Source organism: Gadus macrocephalus, chromosome 11, assembly GCF_031168955.1.
Source record: "Gadus macrocephalus chromosome 11, ASM3116895v1".
Lineage (NCBI taxonomy): Eukaryota > Metazoa > Chordata > Actinopteri > Gadiformes > Gadidae > Gadus > Gadus macrocephalus.
In genome coordinates, this window is record NC_082392.1 from 9465189 (window position 1) to 9487977 (window position 22789).

At 47.6% G+C, this 22789-nt stretch overlaps 1 protein-coding gene across 8 annotated transcripts; it reads left to right on the forward strand.

The window, feature by feature from the left end:
- The first annotated feature begins 1763 nt into the window (after window positions 1–1763).
- znf574 (zinc finger protein 574) lies at window positions 1764–20396 on the forward strand. Of its 8 annotated transcripts, none has more exons than XM_060064135.1 (11): window positions 1764–1893; window positions 3340–3405; window positions 3600–3760; window positions 7395–8568; window positions 8969–9177; window positions 9878–10057; window positions 11593–11687; window positions 13334–13428; window positions 14799–14947; window positions 15710–15997; window positions 19438–20396. In XM_060064135.1, exons 3-11 carry the CDS (start codon window positions 3602–3604, stop codon window positions 20047–20049), a joined length of 2961 nt encoding a protein of 986 aa, XP_059920118.1. In that variant the 5' UTR covers window positions 1764–1893; window positions 3340–3405; window positions 3600–3601; the 3' UTR covers window positions 20050–20396. The 8 variants fall into 8 exon arrangements, with proteins under 8 accessions (XP_059920118.1, XP_059920119.1, XP_059920123.1 ...); XM_060064136.1 differs by having other exon boundaries at window positions 1777–1893; window positions 3340–3402; window positions 3598–3760; XM_060064140.1 differs by lacking the exon at window positions 1764–1893 and adding an exon at window positions 1941–3124.
- The last annotated feature ends 2393 nt before the right edge of the window (window positions 20397–22789 follow it).

Sequence of the window (22789 nt, forward strand, 5' to 3'; positions counted from 1 at the left end):
GCGTTAGTGGCCCCCGGCCCCTCTGGCTGGGCGCCCGGCCCTGGCTCTTTAATACCATTTGGAGTCGGGTTAAACGGTGTGGAGGAGCAGCTCGTCGCAACAATCAGCCAGGAGGGCACAGAGGGGCGCTGTGTAATTCTGGGAGAGGAAGTGCAGCAGTAAGCTGGTCTATACTTCCCCTGACCTCTGAGTGGAGTACTCTATGGGGCAGAAACAAGACACATCAACAGGCCGTTGGGTACTCATTCTGTGTTGGGTAAATTGAATAACTGGAATATAGACTTATTAAACCTGAGTGTGTGAGCCTCACACCAACTGTTGAGGGCACCTTAATCGAGAGGCGCCTCCCTCCAGAGCCAATGGATGGAGCTTGGCCTAGGGCTCCATATAGGGTGAGCCATACCCCCCCCCCGCTCACGTCTAGCCCAACCCCTACTCACTTAAGTTGGAGTAGCATCTAGCTGCAGCCCAGGAGGAAATGCCCCTGAAGAGACAGAAGTAGAACAACAGGGAATTCCACACGTGTGAGTTCTCAAGCGGAAGTGTCCACCTAGATGTATGATGGATAGAGAAGAATACCAGTTATAACAGTCCAGTGGTTAGGCTGGTAGGCTGATCAATCAAGCATACATCTCGATGGACACTGCCGCTTATGATGTAACTAAGACAGGCTTGTAATGGCTAATCACATAGAAACCTGGTGTTTAAATAGGGACAATTAACCCCTTAACCAACCAAACCATAACCCCCAAACATAACAATTTCCCTAACCGCAATGATTGGCCAGTCGCCCCAATGAGCTCGAGAGGGGTGGAGCTGGACTAGTAAAAGCTCCATTAATTTGGCTGTGCAGGGAGCACCAATACGCTTATTCTGTACTTCTGTACCCACACAGCCGTTACATTAACCTAGGGTGACCAGACGTCCCTGAATCTGGTGGCCGGTCCCCAGCTGGAGCTGTCCCCAGAAATGACTGTTTTTACAAAATATGATTTTAAAATATATATTTTGAAAAAGCTATCTTACTCATTAATATTAAGTTTGAGACGGTTAGTATTTATTCTCGTGTCTATTTAATAGGCTGTGATGCGACCACGCTACACAGGGGCCTGTCTATCCGCTTTTACCATAAGCAAGTTTGACTGATCATAAGAAATAGGCCACCAATACAATGTATAACAAAAAGCAAGTTTGACTGATCATAAGAAATAGGCCACCAATACAATGTATAACAACAATTTGAGAAGCTACTTTGGCTGGTTTACCAAAGCTTAAAACACATCATCGGAAACCATTATGCAAGTATTTCTCAATTTTGTATTACAGTACCACATTTATCATAAGAAAAGGAAAAATAACATTTCCCCTTTTTTTATATATATTAAAAACAAAAACATCAAAAATTGGCGGTCCAAACATCCTTTGGACCTCAAAACTACAGATGTCCGTAATTTACATTTCAGAAATCTGGTCACCTGGCTTAACTAACCACTTTATTCAGAATTTGTTTAATATTATTTGCTCTTGTAGTTCTTTTAGAGATTTGTACATTACTGTCAGATGCCCATGCCTGGAATTGAATTGTACACAATTTGGTGGATAAACTTTGACAGAGTAGGGAATCCTTCAGAACACAATAGAAATACAATTCTATATTATTACTTGAAATTACACAAAATGCAGGGGCAATAACAACCCTATAAACAAATATTTGACCGTGCAAAAATGTCAAAATACCGCGCTTTTACATTACAAAGGCTCTTGTGTGAGGTCGAATACTATTGGTGTATCAAATGACTTTGTAGCCTATCAGACGAAGGCTTGTTATCATGCAGAAGCCAACGCAATAGTGCTCAATAGTGCTATTTTCTCGACGGACAATATCTGAGTTTGGTAAGTAATGCTAAAATATTTTCCCATATTGTAAGCATATAATTGCGTTGACACGACACATTGCATAATATATAGCCCTGCATGGAGGTAATCAACGGGGGGAGACAACTAACGTTAACTTTTAGTTGGACGCCGCCATTATACCACCGAAGAAGCGTTTACCGCCCTCCTTCACCGCTTCTTCTTCTACTTCTTATCCTCGGTGGGAGAAAAAAAGTAAACATCGTTGGTTGAAGGGACGGCTTGGTTGTCCTTGCTAGCATTCGTTATATGGCAGTGGTCCAATCACGACGATTTATGAACATTACAGACACATTGTAGATGGTTAGCTACCAAGCTATCAAGGCGTTAGCCACCTTGCCAATATGATGGCCTACTCTAAGCGTTAACTCTAGACTAGCGGCGAAGTGTCCCGACCGATTAGCTGTTAGCATTAGCTTGCCATGGACGTTCGGGTGTATTGCGTTGTCTGGAACCCCGGTTAACGCAAGGTGTGGCGAAACAAGACATAATTGTATATTATGGTTGGATAGGTGCTGGCTGTATCTCTTTTCAGTGGACACCAAATAACCCACAGCCCTGTTAGCAGGTGGCTAACGCTAACCGAACGCCGCCCCAGATGCACGGCATGAGGCAGTCACTGATTTGTGATGTTGATCTTTCTCTACACCATGTAAATGTCACAATCCTTCCAGTGTTCCACTGAGCATGTTTCATTTAACAGCTACATTTGATTAAATAATATTCAGTAATACTGACAATCTGTCTCCCAAATAGTTTGGTTTTCTAATACAAACTTCAGTTTAGTTCGTTTAGTAAATATTGTCCAATCTGTCACCATAAAAGGCTGTTAATTGAATAACTGCCGAACACAACACTCAATAACGTTATGTAACACTGTGTTCTCTCTTGGATAATCCTATCTTTCTCATCCATCCATATTAACCATGATATATAGATACAGAGGCCTACTTGGACAGAGCAGTTTCCTGTTTAGGAATTGTAGCAATGTATAGAATCCGGTTATATTACATGTGTGTTTGGCTCTGCTCATTGCTGGAAACGGCAACATAAGTTTGGCTGTTTATCCATTGAGCCTAATTACAGCAGCTATCAACATTATGCTGGAGCTCTGCCCATGAAATCGCAGCAAGACGAACTTGGCTGGGTCTCATATTTTGCAGACACACCTGCATGGTCAAAATAACAATTAGCCCAGTTCTGACCCATGGTGAGTCATTTTGGCAACCGGCAAAATACAGCACTTTGTGTCCAAGCTTTGCTCTCAATAATGCATGTAGATGCACGTTCTCATCAGGAGAGGGCAATATTCACAACTATGCATAATTCAAATGAAATTTGCTTTTGTATAAGCACCTCAAAAATACGAAGCACATTAATTAAAAAATATATATATATAAATTTTTATCTCCTGGTGATGTACAGGACTATAAAACCAAGTAAAGACTTGTATGTGATGTGACTGCAGCTCGCGTCCCCAAAGACTAAAAGGTATGATCTTCTTGCCTATTTGCCCTTGACTATATCACCAGCCAGCATTGGCACCTGTTAACATTCTATTTTTACCACACCTTCTATAATGCTCTCATTCACATATAATTCCCAATGGATGTTATTTATATGATACTATTGATTTAAAACTCCCTAACTGATCAATTCATTTGTTTCCTCATGACATTTTGCAGCCATGGAGAGCGCTACGTCTGTGTACATGTGCTTCCCATGCTACCAGGAGTTTGAGACATTGGAAGAGGTGCTTAAGCACCAGCTCACCTGCAATGCAGAGGCCACAGAGCCAGCCCCCGACATGTCTGGCCTCGCCTCCATTGCTGTCCAGCAAACTCAGGTAACAGGCTGCGACAGGGCTTGTTTGAATACTTTCACTTTCATTTGTATCACATATTGGACACTGTGACCTCACGTGTGAGGTCACAGGGCTGACATACAAAATATTGGCACTATCAAGGCCAGTATCACTAGGTTGCCGAACGAGTTGCAAGTCCTGTGGCATTGGTAATTCAATTCTGTAACGGCATTTTTTTAAATGAATTAATGTCAACATATTTTTGAGGATAGAATAAATACATTAGTAGTTAAATTAGATTTTGGTTCTGGTTTGCTGACATGTTGTGACGTGTAGTGTGTTTCCTGTCAACAACACAAAAATGGGAATTTTGGGTTCCCAATGAACTTTGAAGCGTACATGTATTATGCATTTTATTATTTCAAAACGTTGTGACCAGGTCACTTTTTGTTATGAAATGTCCTCATCTGCCACACATTTCTTCAGCCCGTTGAGATGCAATAATGAGGTCTCCTCCAAAGGCTTATTCTCGGACGCGATTATGTCTGAACCTCACATAATGGCTTAATATTATGACTCCATTTAGTTTGACACGCTAAGTTGAGGCTTGACGGGTCGGGGGCTGCTAGAGTTCCCGATCCGTCCTGTGACAGCTTCACCGAGCCCCGGAGGTTAAAAACAGTCATTGGCCCTGCTGAGTGACATTTACCAGTGGGGGCATAGCTGTCGGATTCTGAACCCGTACTCCCCGCCCGCACTGTCCTCAGCACCAGTCCATAAAGCAGGGTGACACTCGTGACAGGCAGATTGCATCGCGAGTTGCCAGCAGGAGGAGAATCTAGGCTGGGTGAATCAGTCAGTGCCACCACCTCCTGATCCTCCTGATGGATCGCTTATTGGCCTTCTCATGGATGAACTCTCTGTAGAAGCTCTCTATTAAAAACCCTCTAATAGCCCTATGGCCTCCTGGCCCTTGATCATGCCATTAGCTGTCTCGCTACTGACATTACATAACAAACAACAACGCTTTTTATTACCCAGATTGCCGTTCTTTCTGTTAACATTTCTGGGACATTATTAAACAACAGCATCATCTGTTTATGTCTAAGGGATGTAGAGAACTCATTAAAAATGTGCCTTTTCCCCAATTTCCGGAATCAATATTTGGTCTGCAATTATAGTTAATGTATTTTGTATCCACCTAATTATTCTTCCTTATAACGGAAATTGTATTGAATATGCTATGCCTTACTATATAAAGAGTGTTTTAGAAATTATGACCTCTTCAAATCAGAATAAATATACCGGTCCCATCATCAAGAACCTTAAGTGATAATTATGTGTGTCTGTCCGTGTGCAGCTTATGGACGTCCTTTCAGGCCCCAAGGGTGTAAGTCTGACTCAGTAATGGAGTTCATCAGAAGTGCAACCTGTTATGCTAACAAACCTGCATCCTTTTCTCCTGAATACTTCCATATCTGAGCGACTCATCCCTAGTATCTATCTGCCTAAACGCTCGAATCAAATTGCAAAAAAAAAATCACATATGTCACATAGCTTTTATAGATAATTCAGTGTGAGCATCCACTAATACAATGAACAGATTTTTTTCCTACGTATAAGTGGTGTTTAATTAGCTCAGGCAGATGGTAAATGCCCTTAACATTTTCAGTAGTGCTTGGTGGGTAGTACTGGTCGTTTAGAGGCCACAGTGTTTATAACTACAGCCCCTTTCACACAAGCAGTCTTACCCTGCACATTTCTGGAAGATTACCGGCCCGGGCTCTTGTGTGAGTGGTAACAAGGATCGATATTCAACCGGCAATCTGCCTGCTCTTGACCTAGTAACATTTCCTGATCATTGCTTGTACGGCTGTGTTGTGAAGGAAAGCAGTACCATTGCCAGTAGAGGAACTTAAGGGGTAATGTCTTCTGCAAAAGACGCATTCATGTGGAGCAAGCAAACCAATCACAAACTCCGCTACGGATGTATTTGAATCTGCGACTGTTTAACGCACCAATGCTTTTCAGCTGATCTGATAACATATCAATACGGCTTATTTTGTTTGCAAACTCCTTTCTCAAGAATAGCTGGAATTTTGACAGGCTCCAAAATGTGGGAGCTCTTCTAAGTCAGTGCGTTTAGTGGCTTCCATAAGTGTTTCATTATTATGTGTGAAAGAGCGCAAGACGCAAATCTTGTGCCCCCTGGCTCCTTGTGTGAATGTCTATCCAAGTAACCTGCCGGGAACTATGTGTGAAAGGGGCCTAGGAGAGGGTCAAATGGTCTTATCACACTTAAGTGCGGTGTTAAGTGTGTTCTTCCAGCTGATTATTCTATGGGAAAGACAAGAATTGATGTACAGTATATGGCAGAAGGACTGGCATAACTGAGGTTTCTTTCCCTGTAACTACGATGCACCGAGATAATATTTTCTGCCCAAAACCGATATTGAAAAACAAATTTAGGCTTGCATTTTTTTTTCTTTAATTATAAATTTAGATACATCTATTATATAATTATGTAACTGTTTTTTTTATGTTAGATTGTGGTTGTTTTGGCATATACTGTAAATGCCACTTCATGGCAGGAATCTATACTGTTTTACAAGGCAATCGAACAATCATCTGCTATTTTCAGCTGTGGCCGATAATTCGGTGCAGCCCTTCTAACTAATCATCTCCTTTTACATTTATTTAGCCCACGCTTTTTGTCCAGAGTAACTTACAATAATCTCGTAGAATATGGAAAGCATGGATCATGTTGACGCATACTGATTAGACAGGAGTGAGGAAGATTGCCATGGAAGACAATTATAACATCAAAGTTCTCAATTATGGATGGTTCTCACTCTGCATATAGGGTTTGAGGCGAAAAAGATATCACTATCACTGAAAATTATAGATGGTTTGATCCTTTGGGTGTTTTTAGGACCTTTAATCCCATAATGTGCTTTTAATGTATTTTTTTTTATCATTTGTGTTGGAAAATGGCATCCTCTTTTTTGCAAGCATTTATTTTAGGTTCTTGCTATTTTCGTGTTCATAATCCATCAACATTTGATGCAATATTAAGAGTTTTGTCTATCATTCGCTTAAAAAAAAAATTCTCTGCTTGATGGTTAGGTCCATAAATCTACTGCAAGATTAAAGTGAACAAAGCCACTTAATTATTATGTGAGACGACAAATTCCCCTGGATGCACTTTGGGAAGACACGCATCTTTAACCTCGACCTTGAGTAGCCTTCGGTTTTTATCATCCAAATGGATGGTTGGCCGTCGGGGGTGTAGAGAGGGGGAGGGGGGGGGGCAATTGTGGAACCCCGCAGCCTTACCCTTTGACCCCTGATAGGCCTGTGATATTTATCTGTAAAGCTGGGGTCTTATCTAATGTGACTCAAATCAAACCTGGCTCCAAACCGGGCTGAGCTCATTGACCTTGCTGCCCCTCCAACACTGAATGCTCATCCCTCATCTGGCAGGCAAAACATGCCGCTCCGGGTTAAATTGACCCGAACCAATTACGAAGCGCCTGTTTGATCAAGAGGGAAGTGTTACTAGGTGCCAAATATTTAGCATCCGTGAGCCTGAGCAGAATTACAAAGCAGATCATTGCAAGTAGTCCTCCATGTCCTTGTTTTTCTTATCTTGTCTTATCTTTCGCTGCCTGTGCAGCAACAGGTTGTAGGGCATCTGTTGGCCCCTGAGACGACGCAACACATCACTTCCAAAGAAGAAGAAGAAGAAGCAGCAGCAGCAGAAGAAGAAGAAGCTTCCGTGTGGGAGACCAAAGACGGGACGGAGCAGGACGCCTCGAGCGACGTCCCTTCCACACAGTCCAACCAGCCCAGAATACTCTACCAGTGTGGCGACTGCAATGAACTGTTCAAAACCCTCGAGCAGTGGCAAGGGCACCGCCTGGACGAACTATGTCATCAGCCGGGGGTCCAAGCCCCACCCCAGGCCGAGCCAGAACCAGAACCAGAGGGGGCCGATGCGTCTGAGGAGGCTGCGGAGGCACAAGGGGCGGACGAGGAGACGCAGCAGGAGGCCATCCTCGGTAAACAAGCCGCGGCCTCTTCGACTCAAGACGACTCTCCCTCCCGGAGGAGAGGAGCCAACAAGAAGCCCAAGCCGGAGGCCGTGTTCCTCTGCGTGGACTGTGGCTCCGGCTTCGGCCTGGTGTCGGAGCTGGTGGCCCATCGCAAGAGCCAGCACGGCCTGGAGGAGGCCCTGCACCGCTGCTCCGTCTGCGGGGAGTGCTTCCTCAACACCACCCTCTTCCTCTACCACCGCAAGCAGCACCGGCAGAAGGGAGAGGAGAAGGGAGAGGTCCCGCAGAATGCTGTGGTCCACGTGCCGAGAGGGAACGGCGACGCTGAGGAGGCGCAGGCGCCGACGGCGCCTTCCTCCTCTTCCCCCAGCGCCAGCGGGGGCTTCACCCAGCCCGAGGCCTTCATGTGCACCCTGTGCGGCGGCAACTTCAGGAACGTCGGGGGGCTGTCGGCCCACCGCAAAGAGAAGCACGGCCTGAAGGACGCCCTCCACCTCTGTGTCGAGTGCGGCCAGGAGTTCATGAACACCACCCAGTTCCTATACCACCGTCGGCAGCACCGTGTCCAGCAGGTGATGGTGCCAGAGGCCGGGGACGGAGTGGAGGTTGTGGTGGCGGAGGACGGCGGCCACGTCACCGTGGAGGGGGAGGAGATTGAGATGGAGGAGGGGGTGGAGAACCCACAGGGTCAGAAGAGGCCTTACTCTCCTGCCATCACCACTGATCCTGAGTCCCCCAGACCAAAGAGAGGCCGGCCCGCCATCAGAATCCTCAGCAAGAATGCTCCACTTAAAGGTACGTGGGGACGACTGCATTAGGGGGACATTTGTGTCAGACTCTGGTACATGCTGCAGTTACATCAGAAAATAACCCTCTTCAACAACGACAATACGACACCCCACATTACCAATACAACAACAACAACAACAATAGAAAATACCACAGCAACAGCAAAACATTAATGAAAAACTACAATATACAAGATAAAGGGTAACTTATCGCACCGCCTTACCTGGCATCATATTGGAGGCAATCTCGATCAAGGACGTCTACAGGTGGACTGCAGACATTTAGGCTCCAGTCCAGAAGCTTCCGGCTGCATGTCCAATGTCCTAGCCCCAAGCCCACTCGCACACTTCACAGTGGAGGCTTGTCATCTTGGATTAACACTGTCCCCTCCTCCCACCTCCTCCAGCGATGAAGGGGGTGGGGACAGGGGCCATCAAGGTGGAGCCGCCGGATCCGGAGGCTGCCAACCAGCCCCCCCCCGCCAAGCTGCTGCAGGACTGGGCCCGCACCCCGCTGCCCCACGTGTGTCCCTACTGCGGGAAGACCTTCACGCGCCGGGTCTTTCTGCGCACGCACGTCTTCAGCCACACGGGGGAGAAGCTGTTCACATGCAAGGTAGGGCTCTGCGGGCTCCCAGGGGAGGGAAGGGCGCCCTGGAACGGGGTGCATTGAAGACTGTGGCTCATTGTTAAAACCCAGTCTGAATGGTTGATACGGAGAGACGATAATCCCTGAAGAGGCTAGAGCGATTCAAGGCTATTACTTATTTGAGTAAGTAAGTGGTAACTTGGTTCAGTTATTTAGCAGAGGTTTTCATCCAAGGCATGCTATTGTGCTTTTAAACGATCTCTCATGAAACTTGAGGAGGAATTTCTGTGAAATCCTAATGAAATACGTGTGTACCATCCCTGCGGTAACCGTTGTGATACATGATGTCAGGTCACCTTGCCCTACATTCAAGGATGGGAACAATCTGTCTCCGGCCGGCGTTCTCTAGGAGGTGATTTCCTTTGATTTCCCTGACATGTGTGTGCTGCAAGTGACACGCAACTCTTCAGATGAGCCTTTGAAGTAGGTTAGGTATTACAGCCAAGGTGCCACTCTGGAATGGCCAAAACCCCACTCATTATATTCTCAGGTTTTTCTTTCATCCTCTCTGTCTGCCTGATGCATCCCCTACAAGGGACCATTGAACATGGCCATGGGCCATTCTTTCAGGGGCTCCCGGGCCCATTACCGTAGATGCTTGAAAAGGGCCATTTTTTATCATGCATGCACTAACAAAATCATGATGACTGGTTGTGCCCGTGTGCAGGTGTGCTCCAAGTGCTTCACCAACTCCCAGAGCCTGCTGCGCCACAGCATGTGCCACACCGGCAACAAGCCCTACATCTGCGACGAGTGCGGCAAGAAGTTCTCCCAGGTGTGCACCCTGAAGAGGCACCAGGCCACACACTCGGCCAACCAGCCGCGGCGCAAGCGCGGACGCAAGCCGGTAAGATGCAGAAATAGACCACATGAATGTGGTTCTGATTGCCTTTCAGTGCCGACCATTTAGTAAAATGTTGTTATGTTTTTATTATTGCCCCACCATTAAAGTGATCTGTGTGATCGGGTCTAGAAAAACGTTTGACTGACATATCACAGATGGATGTGTCCTCTACAGACCTATCAAATATAATCAAACGTCAAAGTATATTAATATACGTCTCTAGGTCAGCTAATTGGCTCTGAAAGACTCAGGATTATAGGGGGGCTGAATCCCCCACTGGACGTTTTTGTGTAGAAACGCTGTAGCCGTGGCTGCAATGAGAAGTGTCCATTAGGTGATCTCCTGCCTGGCTGCAGAGCCTGGGTGGAATATAGACTCCAACATTAAACAGGCTTCGAAGAATAGAAGGAAATAGGGATGCACCGAATATTCAGCCACCGAAAATGGCCCAAAACATAATTTTCGGTTTCGGCCGAAGGAGTAAAAAGGCTGAAAAAAAAGACATTTTTATTTTTGATTAAAAAAAAAAGCAACCAGTGAGGAATGAGCCGGGTGCGCTTCAAAAAAAAGAGGGATTAAAAAAGAGCCGCACGTAAGTTTGTTAACAACTAACTGACAATAAGGGGAGATGAATAAAGGTCTGCATGCACTTGTAAACAACTAAATGACAATAAACGGAGATCAAAAAAGAGCCGAGCGCACCTGTTAAAAACAAAATAGGGGAGAGCCGGGTTGATTTTAACACTTTTCAGTTAAACGTCTTTTTCAAAGATGGCGTTACGTATACAAATAATTTCAACATGTGATCAACAACTCGCATGTGTGTTCTCTTAGTTACAAGTGTAATTTAATACATATGTTGGACGATCGAGGATTCAATCGTCCCGACAGCGACCACTGACACTTAAACCTTTTTTACCTCTAAACTTCAAAACTCTGACATTGCACACTTTAGTTAAGGTTTAAGTACTAATTCACCCGTTGTATAGTCATATTATTATGGCACGAAACAAAAAACACAACTATTTATTACAAAAAAACTACCCCAGTAAGGATTTTACTTGGCGCTCTCGAAAACCGGTTCGGGGGATAACATTTGGACGTTGGGATGTCATTACATGAAATTTCCCGGGGTTGGTCAGTCTTGCGTGCTGAACGTAGTGACGTCATTTATTTAAAGGTACATTGTTCTTAAATTCTTGCTATAAGGTCTGCTGGAATGTTAGAAAACGTTCAGTATTAAATAAATATTTTGTAACATATTTGTAATTGATTTTTTTTATTGAAAAAGCAAGACAAAAAAGTACATTTAATTGTTTGATTTTATGCAATGGTGAAAAATTAAAGCAAAATGAATGAAAAACAGCAAAAGCCGTATTTGGTTTCGGCTTTCGGCCATTCGGTTTCGGCCAAGAATTTTCATTTCGGTGCATCCCTAGAAGGAAACCAATAGCCAGAATTTACATGAGGTTGCAATGGATCTCGTTGGATGTCATTTTCAGATCCATTATGTAAAGTGTGTGCGTGTGTGTGTGTAGATCTGCGGCCTGGAGGACGACGGCACGGCCCACGTGTTCCCCTGTCCTCACTGCACGGCTCGCTTCAACACGGAGGACCAGCTGAAGCATCACATGTAACCACACCCCCAATACACTCTCCCCTCCCTCCCCAGGCCTATTTGACCCCCGCTGATGGATGTGAGGGTCGTTTGAGACGCAGTAAATTCAGTCAACCATAGTACACCCGTTTGCGCGCCCCAGTCTCCCTCTCTTAGGAGCTGAGGCATGTCCAATAATTCTGCCACTGTTTACAGGTGTAAATAAACTCGAATTACTGCTGCGAGCCTCACCCAGGACAGGGTTTAGATAAAGCCCCCCCGTGGCGCCGCGGCCGCTGGCGGCTGAGCCGCGCCGGCCCACCGAGCAAGGCCTTTAAGCCGCGTAGTAAACACACGCCCGGGCATCTCTCGGCACCGCCCGCCCGTGATTGACTGACAGACGCGGGCACGGTGAATTAAGATGATGTTGACGATAAGTGTCCGGTAAGCCAGAAGTATGTGTGTGTGTTTGTGAGGGTGTAGAAGGAGGGACTGCGTAGAAAGATGGGGGTGGTGAGGGTGGTTTGAGCGGCTTGTGGTGGACCGGGGAGCCTGAACGAAGGCGCGCAGGCAGAGCCGGCGGCGCTTTACCCTTGAACCCTCACCCAAGCAGTGGCGGTCGAGGCGAGCCGGTACGGGGGGGCGGGAGGGGTGCAGTGGCGGTGTGAGTGGCTGTGGACCCTCATTACCCGCCACTTTGCTCCGCCGATGGAGCGACCTTGAAGGGACTTTAAATCCCCCAGGCTTTCTCGGGGTCAGTCGGCGCCTAAAATATTGTGTTGGCCGAGCCAACACAGCGCGCTCCCCTTGAATGTGGTACGGGCCCTGACTGTAACTAGAGAGCTGGGTTAACATGCACTCCGTACGCCCCGAGAATTCCTCGCATTCACCTCCTTTAAACAGTCTGCTTATCCATTACAGGTGACACTGTTCCATAAATAAGTTATTGGGTATTAATGTATTCTCAATAATGCAGGTGTCCTCTCCGCCGGATGGGGGTTGCGCCACACTGTGCGTTGTCTGGGGTGCAAAGTGCAGCGCTGCGGCAGCCCGTGCTGCGCGTGGCCCCACGGCTAGCCTGGAACATTACGCAATGGACAAATATAGTCACTTTCATGTCCGCCCTCTCTGACTCCGCCAGCCACGGCCCCCGTTATTCTCCCGCTGTTAGGTTCCCCCCTGCTCCATGTAACCTCTAGCAGGGCTCACTGCATAGGTGCTGCTAATCCCTGCTGCTAATGTCATCCAGTCGGGAGGCTTACAGCTTAAATGTGGTCATTTCCCTCTTTATTCAAGATTATGTGCCGTTGAGGTGTGTTTGTGTGGGGAGGGGGATTTCACGTAGCGGTGCGATTAGTCAATCGCTCCGTGCACGGGTGTGATGATTAATATGCTCTGAGTGTATTTTCCCCCTCTCGTTGCCTCTTGCCTTTATTCGCCTACAGGTAAATAAATTAAAGCGGCAAATAAAGTACCGGCGTATTATTACATTACGACCACTCCATCTGGTGTGTGTGTGTGTGTGTGTGTGTGTGTGTGTGTGTGTGTGTGTGTGTGATGAAGACAGATGCCACATGATTCTGTCAATGTACTATACTGCACTTAAACTATTTTTGTCCCTGTATCAATTGCGTTTTATGTCGACTTAAATTAATTGTTTAAATGTGTGTGTGTTTACGCAGACTGCTCCACAGCAGCCACCCGTTCCCGTGCACAGTGTGCGGCGAGGCCTTCAAGCGCAGGAGGGAGCTTGACCTGCACGCCCTCTCTCACCAAGGTCAGTGTTCTACGCCCAAGAGCGTTAACCCTTTGCCCCCGGGCCCTGAAGTTGGCTCGCGACACAATCCATGGCAGATTTGTATTTTATGTAATGCAATCTGCTGAAAGGCGTACTACCACCAGCATTTCCACCGTTTTATTTTGTAACCATTATTTGACAGTCTTTCTTCTTCGTCTCCTGCTTGTGTCTCTGCGCCTGTCCGGACTTCGGACCCAACCAGACGAGCCCTAGCTCTCGTTCAAAGCTATTAGATATGACATTGCCATCTGTTTGACTCCGGAGGAAATTGCTATCGATCGTTGCGGAGACACCAATAAATGCTCTGGGTGGGCCCCTGCCTTATATCTTGCCTGGGGTGGGCCCCCTAACCCAGTTGCAGTGTATTCCCAAACACTCAATCTACACGGTTCCCCCTTCCCTCGTCCCTGAGACGCATGAGGTCAATGAATTCCCATTGATTCTGGTCCCCTGTGGAACGGGCGTAGAGGGCGGAGGTAAATGAATTGGGTGTGAACATGTGGACGTTTGATCTTGATCAGCCGGCAGGAGGGAGGTGGGTAGTCACGCCAACCGCATTAGCCTTGCCTGAAGAGTTGGCCTGTGCCATGGGGTCAGGGGGGCTCCTTTTGAGAGAGGGGGAGAGATGATTTGGTTATTGATCCATTGATCAACCCAGGGCCATTATTCGGGACTGTCCATATTAAAGGGGCTAAATGGAGGGTCCCAGTCCCGGGGGACGGGGGGACGCGATGCATCAGCCCTGCCGGAGTAGACGGCACAGATGGCCGGCTAACTGTAAGATGCTGGCCTGGAGATGAATGGACTTACCAGAGGGTTTTGTGGGGCAAAGACTCTCTTCCCCAATTGCCTTTTTAAAAAGCGATTATTTGGTTCCAATGGAGCTGACATCCGACGGCGTTAATATCCCCTCCGTTAAACCCTTATCCAGTGATGCGCTATCGACTTTTATTTGTAAAGTTGTGTTGCCGTGGGGTGAGTGGTGAGACGCGTGTTTTCGGCTTGTATTTATGTCCTGACCTATATGTCCCGACAGTGACTGCACTGTGATGGCCCTGGGATTGCCCCCGGGCAACATAACCTCTTTAGAGCGGCCCGGGAATACCACTTCTACTGTGGCTGCTGCCATTTAGGCATTCAGCAGACGCTTTGATCTAAAGTGACAGTGGATTCATGCACGCTTCATTAAGGGCCAGGCAGGGGTTGGCTCTGAGCTGGCCACAGGTGGAGCTGTGTTCACCGAGCATCGTACCAAGGAGCCCACAGTGAGGAGTCCAGCGCCCTGGCCGACGCATCCCCCTGGGCAGAGGGGACTCTCATCCTTCTGTTCTTCCCCCCCCCCCCCCCAGACAAGGAGCCGGTGACGTGCATTCACTGCTCGGCGCAGTTCGTCAACCAGTCAGTGCTGGACATCCACCTGCAGCGCTGTCCCACCAGCGAGGAGGACAAGAACGTGGGCCGGGGCCGGGGCCAGGGAAGGGGTCGCTGCACTGGACAGGTCAGGACCAGACACTCACTTCTACCACGCTGCCTCACTTTAGATTCTTTTGAGTTCGACTTGTGGCAGTGACGCTTTTCAGTCATGAGCAGGGGGCATCAAATAATCTACTTTTTACCTGGGAATCTACCCAGCACCTGGTTGAGCTGTTTGTTGATCATCGTTGCCGCAACGCTACCCTGCCCCTCCAGCTAGTGTTTTGTAATGCGTGTTCTTTCCTTTCTTTTGTTAATGGAAATTCTCGGGCTGTTTAACTGAGTCTGTGGGGAAGGCGGCCGTCTGAAACGGCAGAAAAGATGAAGCAAGCTGGCGGGGCTTAAAGTATTTAGTTGTTGTAATTGTTGTTTTTGCCTAAATGGCTCAATGAGGTTATTATACCAAATCCATTTGTAACGATTGTTGATTCTGTACTTCTGCCTTGAAGCAGTATACCAAGACAAATTCCATGGAAACGGATTACATTCTGATTTTATGACTTGTATAGATCTGGTTTACACAGTTGAGTTGAAGCTAGGGTCGGCATTTGGAGAAATGAGAGTACGCTATTTTTTTGAAAGTATCCAACTGAAAAATGTCCACGAATCCCACTATTATTACATATTCTTTTATTATTTTATTTCTTTAGTCCGAGCATTTGATTTATTGATGCTGTCGGAATGTAATGAGATTTTAAACAAATCGAAAAAAAGCTTTGTGCTTTTAAAAGGGCACACTGTTTAATTGTTTTCCTTTTCATTAACTCCACCCCCCCCCCCCCTCCAGATGGAGTGCGACCTGTGCGGCCACCGCTGCATGACCCAGGAGGGCCTGGACCTGCACCGCCTGTCCCACACGGGCCAGACCCCGCTCAAGTGCCCCGTGTTGGGCTGCCGGCGCCGCTTCGCGTCCAACGCGGCGCTGGAGGAGCACATGCTGGCCCACATCCAGGGCACGCTCAGCCGCTCTCGCCATCGGCCGCGCTTCCGCTGCGACATCTGCCTCAAGGAGTTTGCCTACACCTCCACCTTCAACGTGCATATGCGCACTCACACGGACGAGAGGCCCTTCGAGGTGGGTGTGGGGGTCGGTCGGTGGATGGTTGGATGGGTGGGTGGGGGTTGGTTGGTGGAAGGTTTGGATGGGCTGGGGGGATGGGGGATGGGGTTGGTCGGTGGATGGGTGGGTGGGTGGGTAGTAGGGATCGACCGATACCGATTTTTTTTAGGGCCGATACGATACCGATATTTTTTCCTCAGCCTTAGCCGATACGCCGATACCGATTTTCTTGAGCCGATTTTTTTTTTTTATTATTTTTTTTTTTTAATGGAACATTTATTGAACTTCAATATAAAAAACAATATTTAACAAATAGTAAAAACAGGTGAAGTAGAACAAGTAAGAACAAGTAGATGAACAATATTTAACAAATATTAAAAACAGGTGAGGTAGAACAAGTGAAAAAATAAATAATTAAAAAAAATAAAATAAAAATAATCGGCGAAAATCAGCCGCGTATCGGCCGATACCGATACACGTAAAAACCGCGAATATCGGCCGACCGATATATCGGTCGATCCCTAGTGGGTAGGTGGGTGGGTGATAGGGTTGATGGGTGGGTGGGTGTCGAAGTGTGTCTGCCAAGTGTATGTGTGTGTGTCGATGTGCGTGTGCATGTGGGATCCATCACAGAGGAAGGTAGAATGGTCAAGGTAAGTCAAATGCACCGTTCATACAACAACAACAACCACACAATCAGACATGCAAACGGCGCGCTTTTTTATCATACATTTTGGGGACCTGTGTGGTTCGTGCAGATGGGGGGGGGGGGGGGGGGGGGGGGGGTGTGCGTCGATCGGTGCGCGCGTGCAGGTGTCAATATTCCGTAATCTGACTGACGGAAATGATTTTGTTAGGGAATATTGTATGCGCATGCGCACGGTAGAGTTTAGATCGGGCTCGACCCCGAGCCCGTGCACGTTCTGTCCGAGCCCGGCCCGACCCGACACATTATGAGCCCTAGCCCGATTTCAACCCGACATTTATTTTAACACATATGTAACTTTGTACACATTTGTTACTAGGCCTACTCAGCTAAATATATATGTAAGGGATAATGTATAGAACGCCGGTCATTATCAGGAAAATAAGCCCCGACGGGGCGAACAGTACACCGACGCGCAGCGAAGGCGTCTTGCTTCGCCCTGAAGGGGCTTATTTTCGCCCTGAAGGGGCTTAAAATGACCGGCGACGTTCTATACATGATCCCGCTTATAACACGGCTACTTGCCAAAACTAAAAAAATAACTTTACATGGTGCGCCTTTTTACAATTTATTTGTTGCCAGCATTCATTCATTTTTTCACAATGTCTTGTTTTTAAAAGATTTATGATGACTTTATGCTCTGTAAGGTGACCTTGGGTGCCTTGAAAGGCGCCTCTAAATTAAATGTATTATTATTATTATTCGTAGTGTTGATCAGCAGAGCAATAATAAATTGTCCGCAAAGACGGTGACGTCGCTTAGCAACAGAAGACACTGGGGTTAACAAGTCACCGGACTAGCTACCAAAGTGAACGGAGTGTTCCACGGCATTGAGAAGACCTGTGTAATAAAGGCCTATAATATTTCTGTTTATGGCATAGATTTCTACTCAGATTAGGCCAATGATAAAAATAAAAATAAAAACGCTCGATCAAAGGCCCGGCCCGACCCGGCCCGAGGATAGTGGTGGGAAATATCGGAGAAGGATGCACTTATTGTGCAGCAGGACGCAGGGTGCAAGTGCAGTTGGAAGTGGTCATGGCTAAAATTAAAAGCCACGACTGAGGTGCATACAGTGAAGCATAACTTTCCACTGTCTGACTTTTTCAAAAAAATTGAGAAAAAAGGATGTGCTAAATGCACACACTGCATTAAAGAAATTAATTATGCCAGCAGGGGTGCACATTCCCTGTATGCACATTGTAAGGCAGACATTCATCTGAGGAAAGTGACAACAACAATAACTACACAAAGTGTTGCACAGCTTCTCCGAAACCCTCTTCCAGAAACCCCCTAAGCAGCAGATAAGATCAGGGACAGTGCCAGGCCTATACTGCCAGTACCTGTACCTGTGATCGCATATCCAATGCAGAGGTGTGTGTGTGTGAAAATAAATTAACTTAGTTTAAAAAGGCACTTTAACTGAGTAACTAATATATTTTTTATTTTTCTAGGCATATAGCATATAGCATAGGCCTTCTCATGATTATAGGATATCATGCCGTCATATTTTTTCCGACTTCGGGTAGCTCTCTTTTTTTGTCATACATGTGTTTGCATCCCTGACAATAATAAAGAACAGCAACAAAAGCCTTGGTATAAAGAGAAACGTTCCCAGCACACCCTGCAGGGTGCAGCCAGCGTGCCAACGCACACGGGCTCCGGGGTTTCAGTCTGTATGTGCAGGGGAGGGTCCTCGGGTGTGCCCCCCTCCCCCCCCCCTGTGTACCTGTGATTAATGACACCCCCTGAGTTAGGGCTCGTCAACTCCCCTATGTAACGGTGGCTATTCCTGGACTACCTCCGCCTCTTTATTATTTATTTAATTTGTATTATTTAATTCTTATCCCTGTTTTTCGTATGCTGCGGTGCCTCCCCACTCCCCTCCCCTGCTCCTGGAGGAGCACGGCAGTATATATATCAGTCGGTTTAATCTCTGTGGCTCATCTTGAGCCCGGCCTATTACTTACTCCAGAACCTCGAGGTGAGCTCGCACCTCAAACATCATATGCAGCAGTCAGAGATGAATCTCAATGAATTCGGATTCCCAATGCAAATACCCCCAGCCCCGGCGCTGACCTTGTATTTGCCGAGCACATAAAGTTGTTTAACGAGACTCTCAGAATACCAGCATGTTCATTTTAAAGTTAAACACCAGCCAACGACTCACTCAGCGGCGCTTAGCATTCAGCACGCTCCACTCCACCGGGAATCGACGGCAGCGACAAAGCAGAAGATATTATTACAATATTAGCTCTTCCGCACGCGCATTGTTTTACCCGTGGAGTGGACCTCTGCTCGCCGTGCGCACTCGCTCAGGCTGCTCCAGCAGTCTGTGGGAAGTGAATCCTGTCGAGACCTGCTCCTCTCCTCCCCCTCCTCTGGCTTCACCTGCACGCGTGCTCCCACTTTGGTACCTCTTTCATGGCTGATATCCGCCCCCCCCCCTCGCCCGCCCCCTCTCTGCTCGGGGGTGATTTCTTTACTCTGTGTGCATACGCGTGTCTTTGTGCTGTTTTACTTTACTCTGTGCCGAGCCGAAAATTGCAGCCTCTGCATAAAAGCGGCAAGCGGGGCCTCTGATCATATTTGCGGTACAGGAAAGGGGGTTAACCTGAACATTATTCCTGAGACTCTCACCCTGTTGTTGTGTTCAAGCCTTATTTTATCCTTCATTCTCGCACGTGCGTGTGCGCATCTCACTCCGTTTTTCTCGCAACCCCTCCCCCTCTCTCTCTCGCCCCCTCAGTGCGCCACGTGCGGCAAGCGCTTCCGCCAGCTGCCCCACCTGCAGGACCACGAGCGCATCCACAGCGGCCTGCGGCCCTTCTGCTGCTGGGTGTGCGGCAAGAGCTTCAGCGTGGCGGCGCGCCTCACGGAGCACGCGCGTACGCACAGCGGCGAGAAGCCCTACGCCTGCGTCCACTGCCCCGCCGCCTTCCGCTCGCGCTCCAACCTGGACAAGCACGTGCGTCTCCACGGCGACCTGCCCCACGAGGGGGCGGGCTCGGCAGCGGACGCGGCGGCGGTGGCCCAGGTGCTGGAGGGGGCAGAGGTGCTCACGTCTCTGGCGGGCGCGCTGGAGGGCGAGGTGGGCGGTGGCGGCGTGCAGACCTTCTACGTGCTGCAGGAGGAAGGCGCCGGCGGCACGGAGACTGTCATGATCTCGTCGGAGCAGCTGGCGGCCATGGACGGCTCGTCCCAGATGGTGATCCTGCCGTCGTCGGTGCTGGGCGGCGGCCAGACCATCGCCCTGCCCCACCACCTGGCCATGGACGGCGGGGAGATCATGGTGCACACCGGGGCCTCGCCCAGCCAGCAGCACACCATCGAGTTCATCGTGGAGGAGACGGTGGTGTGAGGAGGGGGAGGAGGAGGAGGCCGTCATGTTCCGAGTGGCTGTGCGAGAGGTCTGTGTGTGTGTGCGTGTGCGTGTGCGGTGGTGGGTGATAAATCCTGTGAACTATGTCCTCCTCAGGGCGGGGGCGGCCATGCTAGGGGATTCGGTCGGGGGGGCTTCAAATGAAAAGAGAATGATCAGAAATATATCTTTGAAATGTCCCGTTTTCAGACTGATTTAAAGGTAGATTGTAAAGTTGACATTTTGTTTTATATAGTTTCAACTCGTATTTACAACCTGTTTTATCAGGGCTGGAGTTGGCCTCTCAAATCTCAACTGCTTTCTTAACAATAAAACGCTTCAGCTTCCACGTCTGTCGGTGTCCGTCATTCTTAAAGGGGTACATTGGGGCCACTGCCCCCCATCTTCAATCAAAAGGGTTTTTATTATAGGTCATGCTGTAAATTGATAAAGGTTTATTTTTTGATATACACAACATTGGGCCTTTTTGATGGGACGGATGGATGGGTCTTATGGCAGAGCTCAAAGTTCCCTCAGAATGGTTTCTCCATTTTGCTCTACTTCCATCGCCCTCTCTTTAAGGACGGTTTAGAACAAACGAGAGTAGCGGGAGTGAGTTAGTGGAGGTGTTTAGATTAACACTAATGTCGCTGTAATTTATTGGACACCGCACCTTCAATTGGTTTTGTGTTGTATTCACATGTGGTAATAACAGAAGCGCTGGGATTTATGGTGATTGAGCTCAAGTGGGACATTATGCACTGGCAAGTAGTGTTCTGAAATGATCTCCCTATCGTTCTAGTTACCTCAAATAATGATCCTGTTAGTGTTGGAATGGAAGAGAGGTGTCATGTGATCCAAGTTTATTATTTTATTTTCTTAGCCAACGCTGCAGTAGCCTATTATGGGTTTTCTGCAGTTTATGGCTGTCTCCCACCACTGATTGCTGACAGGGGGGAGGGGATGCAGGAATCACACTCTACACAAGCACTCCATCTTAGTTTGTTTTCATGTCATGGTGGGAGAAAAGCTGATGATTGCGCAGGGGAAGTGAAATGGGGAAATTGCAGCATTTCAGCTGAGCGCGGAGCACACGGAGAGACGAGGTAGAGAGGGGCCAGGGATTCTGCTGCTGCGGCTCGTCATTGCTTTTCTGACTGAGAGTCAACAAGCAAAACAGTCAATAAATAGATGTGTTCTCCCGCAGCCCCCCTTCTTAGAAACCCCCACGCCGATATCCCAGTTTAACTCTTTATTCAATGTGTTGCTTCTACGGTTACAGCATTTATTACGCACAAACACACTCATGCACAGGGAAACTTATGCACAAACAGACACAAACAGACAGATTGGTAATGATATCCCGGACGTTGAGGCCTGCGGGTTCATGCGGCCCCAGGGAACTCATTTTGCGGTATAGTTTTATGAACGTATGGGTCCTCAAGTGCTTTATTTTGTCCTTTTTTTTTAGAGGCTACCACAGCACGCGATCGACTGATGTTGCTCAGCTGGGAGAGTGTTATCCTCCATCTCTTCATTACTGATATAGGCATCCAATGGATTTATACTGCTCTTGTCACTTCCTACAGTCGAGGATATAAATTACCGCCCCAGTACCAACCATGCGTAGCGAGTTTGTCTGCGTCCAATATAGCCTATATCACAATAATCACAACAATAGCATAGTAATGTCTTCCTGCCAAATAGAACCGTGTTTACAGTCAGCTCTCGTCTCTTTAGTTCCCGTTATATTTCAGTATGCCAAGTGTCAGTCTTGCACACAACGAGCTGGATTTGGGTCATGCTTGTTCGGGCTGTCTAAAGCCGCAGCCGGAAATGATTGGGATTCCACGCGCCAAAGGTATAATCCTCCCACAGGTGGAAAGGTGTGAACAAAGGTGGAGGCGGGTGCAAATGTGCATGGAAACAGACGCATTACCCAGCCAGGTGTGAATGTGACCTCAAAAAATCTCACCCTCCTCAATGGCATTACCAGGCTTACCTGAACCACCGCTCTGATCGGGGAGTTGTTCCGCTTCGCAACAGGCTCGGATTCAGACGTTTGATTGCTTTGTATATTGTCGTTTTTGTAGGCCGCTATGCAACACTTTCTGATTAAAAGTAAAAAAAATCTAACGTTTAATATATACAAGTACACACGCACGCGCACGCGCACGCGTGAATAAATTAGGGAATTCCGACAACGTATTATAATATTTGATCCATTGTTCGCCCGTACAACCGCTGTTGAATTATTCATTGGGTGTTTAGACGGTAAACCTGGAAGAGCACCACGCCTTTGAGCTTAGGCCCAAATTACTTTTACGCATTTCCTTCGTTTCTTTGGAGTAACGGACATACGTTGAATGGCCTTCCCTTTTGAATACCCATTTGATTTGTTGCCCTATTTTCTATTGCAAAACACTCTAAAGTCGCCCTTTGACCCCTGCTAGGATACCTGCATATTCAGCGGTAAATAAAGGCGCTGACATGGCAGTATTTCATGCAGGTGGAGCACACATTCAAATGTTTTGGCTTGCACATCTCCTTGTGGTGGTTACGGTGGAGACCAAGGTATGCAGTGAAGTAACCCCCATATCGGGCTGTCCGAGCACCCTGTTGTTATTTGAGTCCCCTATGCCATACAGAGATCCCCCAGGCTCTATTTTAACACAGGGTTACTTCTTTCAAGAGACCCAGCATCATCTATTGGCGATACTGTTACAAAACGTTCCCGGTC

What these genes read in the sequence shown, in the direction of transcription:
- znf574 (XM_060064135.1), top strand. Translation starts at nt 3,602, where the DNA reads ATGGAGAGCGCTACGTCTGTGTACATGTGCTTCCCATGCTACCAGGAG. An exon ending in AGAAGCTGTTCACATGCAAG is followed by an intron (nt 9,178 to 9,877) that starts GTAGGGCTCTGC and finishes GCCCGTGTGCAG; the next exon opens with GTGTGCTCCAAGTGCTTCAC. An exon ending in GCAAGCGCGGACGCAAGCCG is followed by an intron (nt 10,058 to 11,592) that starts GTAAGATGCAGA and finishes GTGTGTGTGTAG; the next exon opens with ATCTGCGGCCTGGAGGACGA.